Source organism: Notolepis coatsorum (genome assembly GCF_963971535.1).
Source record: "Notolepis coatsorum genome assembly, chromosome: 11".
Lineage (NCBI taxonomy): Eukaryota > Metazoa > Chordata > Actinopteri > Aulopiformes > Paralepididae > Notolepis > Notolepis coatsorum.
In genome coordinates, this window is record NC_140175.1 from 112,128,599 (window position 1) to 112,143,405 (window position 14,807).

The 14,807-nt window shown below is 42.5% G+C and overlaps 1 protein-coding gene across 1 annotated transcript in view; it reads left to right on the plus strand.

Annotated features, from left to right (window-relative positions):
• The window catches only part of ska1 (spindle and kinetochore associated complex subunit 1), a 41,230-nt gene that overhangs the window by 21,504 nt on the left and 4,919 nt on the right, over positions 1 to 14,807 (plus strand). The window contains exon 6 of the mRNA XM_084324488.1: positions 11,554 to 11,723. Within this exon, the coding sequence (XP_084180614.1) occupies positions 11,554 to 11,723 (170 nt within the window). The remainder of the gene's footprint in view (positions 1 to 11,553; positions 11,724 to 14,807) is intronic.

Below are 14,807 nucleotides of genomic sequence, written 5' to 3' on the forward strand. Positions count from 1 at the left end.
CTCACTAAGTACATTACTCGGTACTATATAATTACATTACTCAGTACTCTCACTAAGTACATTACTCAGTACTATATAAGTACATTACTCAGTACTGTCACTAAGTACATTACTCAGTACTATATAAGTACATTACTCAGTACTATATAAGTACATTACTCAGTACTGTCACTAAGTACATTACTCAGTACTGTCACTAAGTATATTACTCAGTACTGTCACTAAGTACATTACTCAGTACTGTCACTAAGTACATTACTCAGTACTGTCACTAAGTACATTACTCAGTACTGTCACTAAGTACATTACTCAGTACTATATAAGTACATTACTCAGTACTGTCACTAAGTACATTACTCAGTACTATATAAGTACATTACTCAGTACTATATAAGTACATTACTCAGTACTGTCACTAAGTACATTACTCAGTACTGTCACTAAGTACATTACTCAGTACTGTCACTAAGTACATTACTCAGTACTCTCACTAAGTACATTACTCAGTACTATATAAGTACATTACTCAGTACTATATAAGTACATTACTCAGTACTGTCACTAAGTACATTACTCAGTACTGTCACTAAGTACATTACTCAGTACTGTCACTAAGTACATTACTCAGTACTGTCACTACGTACATTACTCAGTACTATATAAGTACATTACTCAGTACTGTCACTAAGTACATTACTCAGTACTGTCACTAAGTACATTACTCAGTACTATATAAGTACATTACTCAGTACTGTCACTAAGTACATTACTCAGTACTGTCACTAAGTACATTACTCAGTACTATATAAGTACATTACTCAGTACTGTCACTAAGTACATTACTCAGTACTGTCACTAAGTACATTACTCAGTACTATATAAGTACATTACTCAGTACTGTCACTAAGTACATTACTCAGTACTATCTAAGATGGAGAGGATTTGAGATTGTGTAATTTTTAAATGATGATGTACGACAACCTTCTCAAGTGTGCTCAGATTGATGATGTCGCATGTCGCTTTGCAACTGGATCACCACCACTTTGCAAACACATTTGCTTTTATTTGAAAGTTGATGAAAGATGAACAATTCGAAAGGAGAAGATTGTAATAATCTAATTCAATACAATATATATTCAACAATATATATTCAATATATATATAATTAAATATGTCAAATATGATATATATATATAATTGGATATAATCTTAAATATATATATAAATATAAAATCACGATCACACGATTATTCTACTATTGCAGTAGCCCTAAGTACTTGGTCTGCTGGTGTTGGTAACTGGGTTTACAGGTCCATGTTATAATCATTAGCATCCGCGGAGCTAATGATGCTAATGATGGAGCATCGCCGTCGGTTGTGTGTTAGTAAAGGGCTAATCTTCTGTCGTGTGGCAGTGAAAGGGTTAACCTTCTGTCGTGTGGCAGTGAAAAGGTTAAACAATCATACAGTATCCGGGGCAGGGGTCGCGTTAGGCCGGTAATTGCCGGTTTGTACAGTTTTTTTTTTTTAATGACAAAAAACGGAAAATGTAATTCCCTCCAGACATTCGAGCCGGTAAAAAAATAAAATAATAATGTATAACAATCACACAAATAAATAAAGTAAAAACTCTGCAATATAGCCTAGTAATTTAACATTTTGTCTCAATATCACAACAATTTATCATTAGGCTTATTAACACAGCAAATCAGACAACGTTACATCAATTTGAGCCATTGACTGAGCTGCTGAAAGTTGTCAAAGCTCCCGACTTCTTTTTTTTTTTGATAATTTTTTTTATTATTAATTACATGAAACAGGACAACACAATAACCACAGTAACAAAAAACATAACTTCACAGGAGAATAACAAACAATAATAATACAGAATAATAAATTATAAAGACAAAAAGAAAAAGAAACAGCGTCCAACCTATCAAATATAGATGGCTACTTCAATAACAAAAAGGGTCTTCAAAACATGGCAACCTTTCCCCACCTTTACAAAGTGGAGTGACTTAAAAGATTGTTTATGAGAGTGTTGCCGCAGATTTACTGTAGATAGCCTAGGTCCCTTACACATGTTCAAGACTGCCAAACTCGCAGAAGGTAAAGTGTAAGAAGAAAGAAATTCTTCCTCCAAGTTGGTTGACAGGTCAATCAGTCTGCCAATATTAGTCCCTTGGGGAGATGGCATGTGAATTGACATATAGCGCAGAATAGCTAAATACCAACCCCCCTAAAATCCCCCCAGTCAAAGTTAAGAAGGACAAGACAAAAACCAAGACAGACAAGACATTTCCTCCTCCCCCTCCCCAGAGACCGCCGGACCCCCCCGATCAAGCGCCCCAACCCCGCTCAGCCGCACACTGCGGTCTTTACCTTCTCAGCTGCTGCGAACCACAGGTCAATTCCAGCCTGCCCTACCCCAATCACCCGGGCCGTGGATATCTCAAGATAAATCACATCCAATAGAGTTAGGGACCAGTTAATCATTGTAAGCTTCTCAGGCTCCTTCCATCTCATTGCTATTAGCTTCTTCGCTGCTGTGACGCCCGCTAGGACAACCCTTTTCAGTTGTACGGACGCGGGTAGTGTCGTTATATCGTTCAGGAGTAGCGTAACAGCTGTGAATGGGATAGTTAAGCCACACAGATCTGAAAGTTTGTCCGTTATTGACCTCCAGAAGCGGGCCACTGGTGGGCAATCCCAATACATATGCATATAAGTGCCAGTGGCCTTTTGAGAGCACAAAGTGCACCGAGAGTCGGTTATCAGTCCCATAGCATATAGCTTCCTAGGTGTAAGATAGGTCCTATGAATATAATTAAAATTAATTTGCTGGTGATTGGGGTTGCGGGAAGATAATGCCACATTTGCCCAAACATCATCCCAGTCAAACTCGGGGTCCAACTCCGGGATATCCACACGCCAGATTGTATCCAATGATACATTTTTATACGTGGATTGAATTAAGAGCGTATAAAAGTCTGAGACAAACCCTCTGGATGTCGTCCTGTCCACTATGAGCCAGAGGAAGGGGTGTGGGTGCAAGGCTTGAGCCCACGGTACGCCATGCGCCCTCAGTGCTGACCTTAGTTGAAGGTAAAGAAAGAAGGACTCGCCGGGAAGATCATAAAATTCTCTTAAGTCCTGAAACGCACGGAGGCCGTTCTTATCATAAATATCCTCCAGAGTATGCACTCCCCTCCTTTGCCATTGAGGAATATTAACCGGCTTGTGCCCAACAAGTAATTGCTGGTTATTAAAAATTGGAGAGTCCAGGTGCCATGGGCATTTAACCCCACACGACCTCTGTACATTACGCCACGTTTGGATCACGTGAGTTATGATCGGTCCATACCTCAGCCGGCATTTCGAAATAGAGACAGTGGAGTACACTACATCCTGCAATCTTAGTGGAGATACCGCCGCCGCTTCTAAGGAGCGCCACGATACAGCCTCTACAGGGTCTAGCCAGCACATCAGAGGTCTCAGTGAAAAGGACCAGAAATAAAGTTTAAAATCAGGGATTGCGAGGCCCCCATCTTGTTTTCTACGTTGAGTAGTAGCCCTTTTGATTCTCGGGCGTTTGTTATTCCAGATAAACTTAGATACCATCGATTGTACCTTGCGCCAGTGGTCTATTGGAGGGGGCAGGGGGAGCATTGAGCTAATAAAATTTATCCTAGGCAGGATGTTCATTTTGATTATGGAAGCCCGGGCTTGTAAGGAGTTAGGAAGGGACGACCACCTGTCTAGATCCTGGCGTATTTTATCATAAGTACCCGTGAAGTTGTACTTAGTAGTTTGGTTCAGCGTGGGGAATATCTCTATGCCCAAGTATTTAAAATGTTCTACTATGGGGATATCAGCTGGTAGTCGTACCGCCTTGGCCAGCTCATTAAGAGGTAGGCAGGCTGATTTGTTCCAGTTAATCTTAAAGCCTGACAATTTACCAAAGTCGTCGATTATCCTCAATAATTTTGTGGCCGACCGGGAGGGGTCGTCCATGAAAATCAGCAGGTCATCCGCATAGAGAGCAATTTTGTGTGGAGTATTATTGACCATTATGGGGACGATGTCCTCCGATTGCCTAATAAATTGGGCCAAAGGTTCGAGGGAAAGCGCGAACAGTCCTGGGCTCAGAGGACAACCCTGTCTAGAAGATCTGGGCCCTCATGCATCAACGTGTTCTACGCACAGATCTGTGCGTAACCCGTGCGTACGATCATTTCTAAGCAAAGAGTGGGATTCATCAATTTCGATTTGAACTTGACTTCGTGCGTACATCTACGCACATTTCAGACCTGGCGTACCTAGCTCCCAGTGGTAGAATATATTATTACAACAAGGAAATGAGCTTCTGTGCATAATAACACTGGATGTTCTGTATGAACCGTAGTTCATTATAGTTCATTGTAAGATAGCAACAGTAGTGTAATTATGGTCAAAACCCTATAAATAGCATTTGGAATAATAGATCTTTCTCTCAGAATGAATGCAGCATGTCATATATGTTACGATGAATTGAAAATGGGGGACCCTGATGTAAACAAGACGAAAGTCTTTCTCTGGTCTGCATCCCCTTAACAATTGTATGTATTGAGCTGTACTGTACTGTACCCATTCTGCAATCTGTTAATAAAGTTTTCATTCATTCATTCATTCATGGTTTATATAGCGTTATCGGAATATACGGGGTGTAGGCTACTGACTGACTGCGCTCCGCGTAGCTTGATTGATTGATTGATTGAAAAGTTTATTAACAGATTGCAGAATGGGTACAGTACAGTACAGCTCAGTACATACAATTGTTAATTGGGGATGCAGACCAACTTTCGTCTTGTTTACATCAGGGTCCCCCATTTTCAATTCATCATAAATCATAAAGCTCAACTCGTTATTATTTTGCGCACAGACCGCCGAAACACGGGAACGTTTTGATTATATTTAAAAGGCTTTACGTTAAACGAAACAAGTGGAATTTCGAAGCTGTAAGCAGAATAAGTCATATGAATATAGTGTTCTTCCCCCTTTTTACTGTACAAGAAAGAATAGAAAACGCATTGCAATGACACCATGCAGATAGTGGACAGACTATATGATGGGATTCAAGTTCATGTATTGAAAGGCAGGATACATCATACATGCAGTGAGATTCATTGTTCTATGCTCTCGTATTATATTGTTTATATAGGCTACCCAATACTGACATCAAAATAGATTGTAGTATGCCTCTAGAAATCATATGCAGCAGGTAGAAAATTGATGGGAGATCCATCGCGATTTGGAATAGAATTGAGGAGAACTTTAATCCGTGGGTATTAATCAAACAACACGGGAAAAGGCAGTCATATTCCAGCGCGGTCTTTATTAGCCGACAACAAAATAGATGCCTCTAAAAATCATATAGCCAATCGAACACAACTAATAAAGGCATTCATACAGCACGGTTATAATGACACACAACCAGCGCCAAACAGTGGTCAACGAACGGTCTTTATTAGTATTTTGAGCTGTCCAGGCAGAATTGCAGCAATGGTTTTAGGGAGCCGTTGATATCTGACATCACCGTTTACAAGTCCGCCTTCTATTTATCCCATAAATCATAATACGCGATAGTGTCTTCTTGGTTCGACAGCAGTGAATTCTCCGTGGAGTTTCTCGGAGTCCCGCTCGGGTCGGTCCATTATTTCACATCCCATGGGGGGTGTTTCCTCATTTTCATGACCATATATGGATAATCATGCACGAGCATTGACGGTAGAACAAAGTGGTATTCATCAACACGGAGGACCATAGAGCCTGCGTACGCACGTGTGATGAATGCCGACTTCCCTGTGCGTACGCTAGTTCTACATTCCGTGCTTACGTGTGGAAGTAGGTCAAGTTCAAAGTCCACGTTGATGCATGAGGGCCCTGGAGACTGGAAAGAGTGTGAACAGTTTTTGCCTGTCAGTATCATCGCAGACGGCGAGGCATACAGGACTTTAATCATATGAATAAAACTCTTCCCAAGACCCATGACCTCAAGTACCTTCCACAGGTATGACCACTCAAGTCTGTCAAACGCCTTCATGGCATCCAAAGACAGAACTGTGGATGGAGTTGTATTGTCTTTACTGTTATCGATTACATGCAACAGCCTCCTAAGATTATCTGCAGCCAGACGCCCCGGGATAAAACCAGTTTGATCGCAGTGTACCAATACAGACATAAATCTCTGCAGGCGACGGGCCAGCACCTTGGCAAACACTTTTAAATCGGCCCCGAGAAGACTCAAGGGTCTATAGCTACCACAATCATTGGGATCTTTGTCCTTCTTGAGAAGTAAAGAAATCAACGCCATATTGACATCTCTTGAGAACTCCCCTTGTTCGATAGCGTAATTGATCATATCGAGCATCAATGGACCCAGTTGGTCCCAGAAAGCTAAATACACTTCGGGTGGAATACCATCCCAGCCTGGTGCCTTACCCCTCTGCATTTCAACAATCGTCTCCCTCAATTCCACGAGAGTAATCGGTCTCCCCAGTTCCTTGGCCTCTTCCTCAGAAATGTGGGGTATCTCAAGCCCGCCAATGAACGATTCAAATTTAGAGTCATCAAGATTACCCTCTGAGCTATATAACTGTGAGTAAAACTCTTTAAAAGTGTCATTGATCTTTTTCGAATCAGTAGTGACTGCACCCTGGCTCGTCCTGATCGAGGGGATATCCGAGAAATGATCATTTGAGCGTATTTTCATTGCCAATAGATGGCTAGGTCTGGAGCCGTGAAAGTAGTAATTTTGTCTTGTCCTATGTATCAAGAACTCAGACTGTTGTTTAAGTATGGAGTTTATTTCTTTTTTGACTATCTTACGTTGTGTGTTTAGTCGTTCACTATAGTTAGTTTGCAGGGATGCGTATAGGTCCGCATATAATGATTCCAGTCCTTCTAGCTTTTTTGACCGGGATTTTCGCAAATTGGAGGCAAATAGTGTGACATGACCCCTGATAAATCCTTTCAATGCGTTCCACAGGACCCTAGGGTCTTCTACTGTGCCAACGTTGATCTGCAAAAATTCAGCTAGTTTACTCCTGAACTCAGAACAGAAGTCATCGTTCTTTAGCAAGGTCGAATTAAAACGCCATCTGGGAGCTCTTGCGGAGAGCCTGCCAAAGGTTGCCGTAAGGAAAATCCCCTTGTGGTCTGAGAGAGCCAAGGGAACCAATGAGACATCGAAACTATCAAACATATTAGGGGACGCGAATGCATAGTCAATTCGAGAGAAGCTTTTGTGTCTGGCTGACAGGTGAGAGTAATCTTTGAGGGTGGGGTTGGATAAGCGCCAAAGGTCTGTTAGCCCCGTGTCCTGGGCCCACATCCTGAGGGCCTTAGAGGCCCGTTTTTGGTCGCTCGTTTCAGAGGGCCCGGACCTATCCATCTCCGCATCCCAGCACGCATTAAAATCGCCACCCACAATGAGAGCGTATCCATTAAGTTCCAACATATTCTTCGTGATTGTATTATAGAACGCTGAATCAAATGTGTTAGGAGCATACAATGCTATTATTGCCATCTTCCTATGAGAGAACTCAACTTTTGCTATAGTAATCCTTCCCTCCGTGTCCGACCATACATTCAGGACTTTGATATCAAGGTTACGTCTTGTAACTATGACGACTCCTTTCGTCTTATCATCGGCTGAGGATGAGGAGATAACGTGATATTGTCGATTTGCTAGCCTTGACACATCACCCACCAATAAATGCGTCTCACTAAGGAGAGCCATGTCAATATTTCTTCTCTTCAATAACCAAAGGACACTGGCACGCTTGTGTGGGGCATTAAGACCTCCTGCGTTCCAAATTAAAATATTCAATTTAGCCATGGTCGAGTTTGTCTAAATGCGTAGAGAACATACCAGTGCAGCCAGGCTGAGTACAGAGGCGCTGATCCAGGCGGGCCCAGACGGTCAATCTCAGGAGTTCAGAGGAGGAACAATCACACGCATATAAGACAACAGTACATAAAACACAGAACAATACCACCCCAGTTACAACCCCCCCTCCTTCTACTCTAAACACTAACCCACCCGTCCTATTATTAATACCCCTATACCCACTCTCCAATCCCCTCCCTATGCCCCATCCATTAAGGATGGTCATCTTCCTCTCATTACCCACTGGAGTCATGGACCCAATAAGACGTTCTCCACTCCGATCCCCCTCTAAATAAACCCCTAATTAAACCCCCACTAGTCCAATAAACAAAAATTAAAATTAAATTCAATAAAGATATAGATATCGGTCGAAAACCACCTTGGTGAGCCTTGGCCCTAACATGAGGCAACTATAATGGAAGAAATAGCCACTATTATATAACAACTCAACATCAACCCTGTAACCATCCTCTTCCGAGTCTGTATCAATGTCGCAACGTTATAGCATAAAAATGGATAAAGGAAAATTCAAAACAAAATCAAAGCATATCAGCAGTTAGTCCAAGGTAGGATCGAATCACAGTTAAATTGCTCATTCAAATGCCATTAAAACAGCGACAATAATAGGAAAAGGAAAAAGAGGGTTATGGCTAAAGTGCAAGCAAAGCTAAACCTGACCCAGCCTGTTATCACATATTTTATGTATATTCGTTCGAGAGCCAACGTGAACCTTGGCCCTAACATGACAACTATAATGGAAAAATTAGCCATTATTATATAATTACTCAACATCAACCCTGTAACCATCTACCTCGTAGTCTGCATATTAATGTTGCAACGTTATAGTATAAATGGATAAAGGAAAATTCAAAACAAAATCAAAGTATATCAGCAGTTAGTCTAAGGTAGGATCAAATCACAGTTAAATGCTCATTCAAATGCCATTAAAACAGCGACAATAATAGGAAAAGGAAAAAGAGGGTTATGGCTAAAGTGCAAGCAAAGCTAAACCTGACCCAGCCTGTTATCACATATTTTATGTATATTCGTTCGAGAGCCAACGTGAACCTTGGCCCTAACATGACAACTATAATGGAAAAATTAGCCATTATTATATAATTACTCAACATCAACCCTGTAACCATCTACCTCGTAGTCTGCATATTAATGTTGCAACGTTATAGTATAAATGGATAAAGGAAAATTCAAAACAAAATCAAAGCATATCAGCAGTTAGTCTAAGGTAGGATCGAATCACAGTTAAATTGCTCATTCAAATGCCATTAAAACAGCGACAATAATAGGAAAAGGAAAAAGAGGGTTATGGCTAAAGTGCAAGCAAAGCTAAACCTGACCCAGCCTGTTATCACATATTTTATGTATATTCGGTCGAGAGCCAACGTGAGCCTTGGCCCTAACATGACAGCTATAATGGAAAAATTAGCCATTATTATATAATTACTCAACATCAACCCTGTAACCATCTACCTTGGAGTCTGCATATTAATGTCGCAACGTTATAGCATAAATGGATCACGGAAAATTCAAAAAAAATTAAGGCATATCAGCAGTTAGTCCAAGGTAGAATCGGATCACATTTAAATCGCGCATACAGATGACATAAAAACAGCGACAATAAGAAAAAAAAGGAAAAGAGGGTCATGGCTAAAGTGCAAGCCATATAACCATATAGCCATGAAGTGCAAGCCATACCCGACCCAACCTGTTATCATATATTGTATATGCATATTCAACCGACCTTGGCTTCTACTATGGATCCCAAAGCTCAAAACAACCTGGATATAAAAATAAAAGCATACCAGAAGTTAGTTAGGGACCCGATCACTCTTGAATTGTGCAAACCAATGTCCCTTTGAACAGCAACAGCAACCAAAATACGTAACCATTAACGGGTCTCGAATGTCTCAGCGCAGACGATAGACGAAGCCCGGTAGCTAGCCCGAGGCTAGCGCGTAAGCTAGTGATGAATCCGGATAGCACGTTAGCCTATTATGTACATTGTTCAGCTAGCTCGTTAGCTTCCAAAGAGGCGATACACAAGTACGACCATGAGGTCAGCTTTAGCAAGTAACAGAAGTCATTGGGAAGCCCCGCTAGTTGGATGGGCAGTGGGCAGTTAGCATGTCTGGGCATGACAGCAAGTATCTGTGAATAGTCGGCCTAATCAATGTATATAGGCCCACACCGCCAAGTCACTCACCCGACATAGATATCAAGCAACAGTCTCGGGTATCCCCGCGAGATATTCCTTCGCTTTAGCCAACGACCAAAATGAACGCTGACCATCGACCTTCTCCAACACAGATAATTTCGCGGGAGCGAATAACGTGGGCCTCAGGCCTAGTTTCCATAGCTTAGACAGGACCACCTTGTATTCGCCTCTCTGTGCTTGAACCTCCGGCGTAAAGTCTTCGAAAATGGCCACTTTGTGATCGCCAAGCCTCAGATTACCCCTTCTGGTACGAGCCGACCGCATGATGAGTTCTCTCTGCTGAAGCCTGTTCAGCTTGACTATGATGGGCCTCGGCTCTTTGTTCACGCCGGGAGAAAACCTGCCCGCTCTGTAGGCCGACTCACAGACAGGAGGCGAAGGGAGGACGTCCGTCCCTAGTATTTTCTGCAGCAGTTCGGGCATGGTCTCAGAGAGACGGCCTTCACCGCTGGCCTCCGGTACTCCAACAATCCTGACGTTGTGGCGTCTATCCCGGGACTGCATCTCCTCCATTGCCGACTGTAGTTTGTTGACTTCAGCCTGCCTAGCCAGCAGGGCGGATTCGAGACCCGCCATCTTCTCGCACTGTAATGATACCTCCGTCGTTAGCATGGCTAGTTTGTTAGCATTAGCCGATGAGGCAGCGTGAATCGACTCCATCTTGTCTGTCAGCGGGACTACCGCCAGCCGTATTTCTTCTGATATCTCACGATGGAGGTTGACACAAAAATCCGCCAACACTTTCTTCTGTGCTTCAGCGACGCGTGCCTCAGAGTCTGCGTGTAGCTTGGTCATGACCAAGAGCACAGCTTCGCTTATCTCCCCGACACCGGGCGACGATGCGGCCAGGCCCGGTGGTGGTGGTTTGCTGGTTGGGGCGCTCATGGCTCTGGTTTCCACCCCCGTCATCACAGAAAGTCGAAAAAAGTCGATGACAGTATACTAAACACGACGACCTAGCAAACAGATAAAAAACAAATAAAAATAAAATAAAGACTAATGGGGAGAAACGTATATTCAGCACGGTAGAAGGGAGCTCATGTGAAACACGTCTACTCCATGATCGCTCAGCTCCGCCCCCTCAAAGCTCCCGACTTCTTAACACCAACATGCAACAGGCATATACAAACACCACGACTCGTTTGTTGACTTGGAGAAATCATTGGAGTGTATAATTCTTAAAGAGATGGATGAAAAAATACAGAGGAGTGACTTCATCTGTGTCATTATTGACGAGACGGTCAATATAACAGTGGATCTAAAACTGATTACATATCTGAAACCAGAAGATGTGTGCCGTGGTTGGTAGTTTTGGTCAGTCAATAATCTCTCTCTCTCTGTCTGTCTCTGTCTCTGTCTCTGTCTCTCTGTCTCTCTCTCTCTCTCTCTAGGTATATGAGGGGTCGTACGACCTATGAGCAGCTGAATGCAGCTGTTGAGAACATGAACGTGGCCATCAGGGGGAAATATAAGATCCTGTCTCAACCTGTTAAGAACCTGAACAACAGCAACCGCAAACTCCAGCAGCGCTTCAAGGACGAGGAGACGAAAAACACCAAAGGTGATGAATGAAATGAAATGGATGCAGTGGTTTTATATTCACAGACTAGAGATTGATTGAGCATTACATCACACGCAGGAGTGTGTTATACTCATTAGATCACGCCTAGGGGTGGTTGTTAGGCCCGACGTGCAGCGGAGGGTCGTTAGACCCCCCTATGCATGATCTAATGAGTATAACACACGACTTCAAGTGATGTAATGCTTTTATACAATGGCCCAATTCACCCAACCTTATTGCTATACAATAAACACACAGTAATTGAAGCATAATGGAGATTTATTCACAAAACCATCCACAGAGAAAATAGATCCAATAGTAGACACCAGAGGGAGCTCCATAAATCATGTTAAACCCAGATTCGGCTCAAACAAGGGACTAAACACGTTTCGCAATTATGCCACATCAATGTGGAACGCCCTACCCACAGCTGTAAAGGAATGTGACCACTACCCACTTTCAAAACCACTCTCAAAGAGCACCTATGGGAGACTGCAATTCGAAACTGGCCCCTGTAAATGTCCTACCCCAACCCCCTCCAATGTACAGTAAATGTCCTAACCCAATAATACACAAGACCCTCTTCTTGGGACCAAGTAAGGTTTTGTCGATAATCCAATGTACAGTAATTCGGTTGTGGGAGGGATCCGGGGTCACGTGGAGTGTGTTATACGAAATAACAACGTCTAACTTGACTGTTTCAGCCAATCAGAATCAAGAAATGTGCATGCCATTGTATAAGAGGTGTTAGGGTTTCATTTTGGACTGATGTTTATATTCAGCCCCAAGCTAGTATGACATGGTTGTAGGGATGCTCGATATTGGCTTTTTTACCGATACCGATATACCGATATTGTCCAACTCTTAATTTCCGATACCGATATCAACCGATACCGATATATGCAGGGTCCCCCCCCCCCCCCCCCCCCCAAAAATGGAATAATTTCAGGTAATTAACATTACATATCTCTTGTTGTGGAATTAACATTATGCATACTTTTGACAATAAATTTAATCTGAATTTGTTCTTACTTGCTTGCCTGGGTAAATAAAGGTTATAGAAATGTAAAAAATAAATAAATACAAATAAATTGAAAACCGATACCGATATTTTCCGATATCACATTTTAATGCCGATATCGGCCGATAATATCGGTAGGCCGATAATATCGGACATCCCTACATGGTTGGTATCTACAGATTCCTTGTAAGCTAGTATGACATGGTTGGTATCACTATCTACAGATTACTCATAAACTAGTATGACATGGTTGGTTGGTATCACTATCTACAGATTACTCGTAAGCTAGTATGACATGGTTGGTATCTACAGATTCCTGCTAAGCTAGTATGACATGGTTGTTATCTACAGATTCCTGCTAAGCTAGTATGACATGGTTGGTATCTACAGATTCTTGCTAAGCTAGTATGACATGGTTGGTATCTACAGATTCCTGCTAAGCTAGTATGACATGGTTGATATCTACAGATTCCTGCTAAGCTAGTATGACATGGTTGGTATCTACAGATTCCTGGTAAGCTAGTATGACATGGTTGGTAGGTATTAGGGGTATTAGGTATTAGACTAGAGCAGCGAGTCACAGCAGTAGCAATGACGTTAACGTTACTTGACGATTCACTCGACATTTGAAGCTAGTATGACATGGTTGTTATCTACAGATTCCTGGTAAGTAGTATGACATGGTTGGTATCTACAGATTCCTGCTAAACTAGGATGACATGGTTGGTATCTACAGATTCCTGCTAAGCTAGTATGATATGGTTGGTATCTACAGATTCCTGGTAAGCTAGTATGACATGGTTGGTATCTACAGATTCCTGGTAAGCTAGTATGACATTATTTTATCATTATTATTATTAGGGCAGGGACTTTATCGCGTTCATTTTGATTAATTAACTACAGAAAAAATTTAACGTTAAAACAAATGACGCATTTTATCGTACGTTCACTTTGCTCTCGTCTGTCGGCTCCGGGCTGCGTTTTTGCCGATCAACCAATACATTGTTGGAAAGTTGAATTTGCCGCCTTTCGAACGTCACCACACCCAATCTATTGCGTGATTCCATTCTCGAGTTACAAGATGAAACACCCGGCGAGCGTCATTTGACAAGCCGTTCTGACCAGTGACCACGTCCGGTTGTGAGCGGTCCTGAACTGACCAGTGACCAGTCACTGCTGATGGTGAAAATTATTGACCACCGTTGTAGCCAAGCAGCGTCTTCTCCTAAAGCGATCTGAGACAGGCACTCCGAGTGGCGGAAGGTGACACAAGAAGACGAAGAAGTCCTTTGTTATGTATAGTGAAAATGAAGTGTTCAAATTAAGGCATCCAATATGATTAACCATTGTCTTACCTTAAAATGCAAAATGCAATGTTTCGTCTTGGCATCAATGATCTTTTCTGCTTTAAGTTTGTCTGTGAGATCACTTTCAATGTGAAGCAGACTCTGAGTTGACTGTCTCTCCTGGCACATTGTTGTTCTTAGATATTCCCTGTTGCACTTAACAGTTTCCATAATGAGAGTTACTTAACTGTGCAGCAACGGAACCAGTGGTTTTGGATTGCATATATATGATTGCCATGATTGCTCCATACACTGCCGATGGGAACAACATTCAGTGTGTTTCTGTAACTTGACTGAAATATTTATCTTTTTTTTTTTAATCTACCTTTTCTCCCCATTTTCTATTTTTCTCCCATCCCAATTTCATATTATCCAATTCTACCCTCCCCCGTCTCGAACGTTGTTAGACCATGCCTCCCACTGGTCGGCTGCAGTGAGGAACAAGCCTTGCATCCCGTGTCCCCTCCGGTACTCGAGGAGGCAGCCGTCGCATCTTTTCACCTGAACAGCGCGATCTCTCAGTGGCGAGGAGTAGCGCATGGGAGGGACACGCTGCCCCCGATACTTCCTGATTCTGCTGTACAGGCGCACCAACCAACCTGTAGGAGTCGCTGTCCACAACGTCCGATCCCCACCCACTGGCTTTCCCACCCTCTAACACTGCCAATTGTATTAGTATGAATGACCAGCCAAGCCGGAAGCAACGCCGAGAGCTGG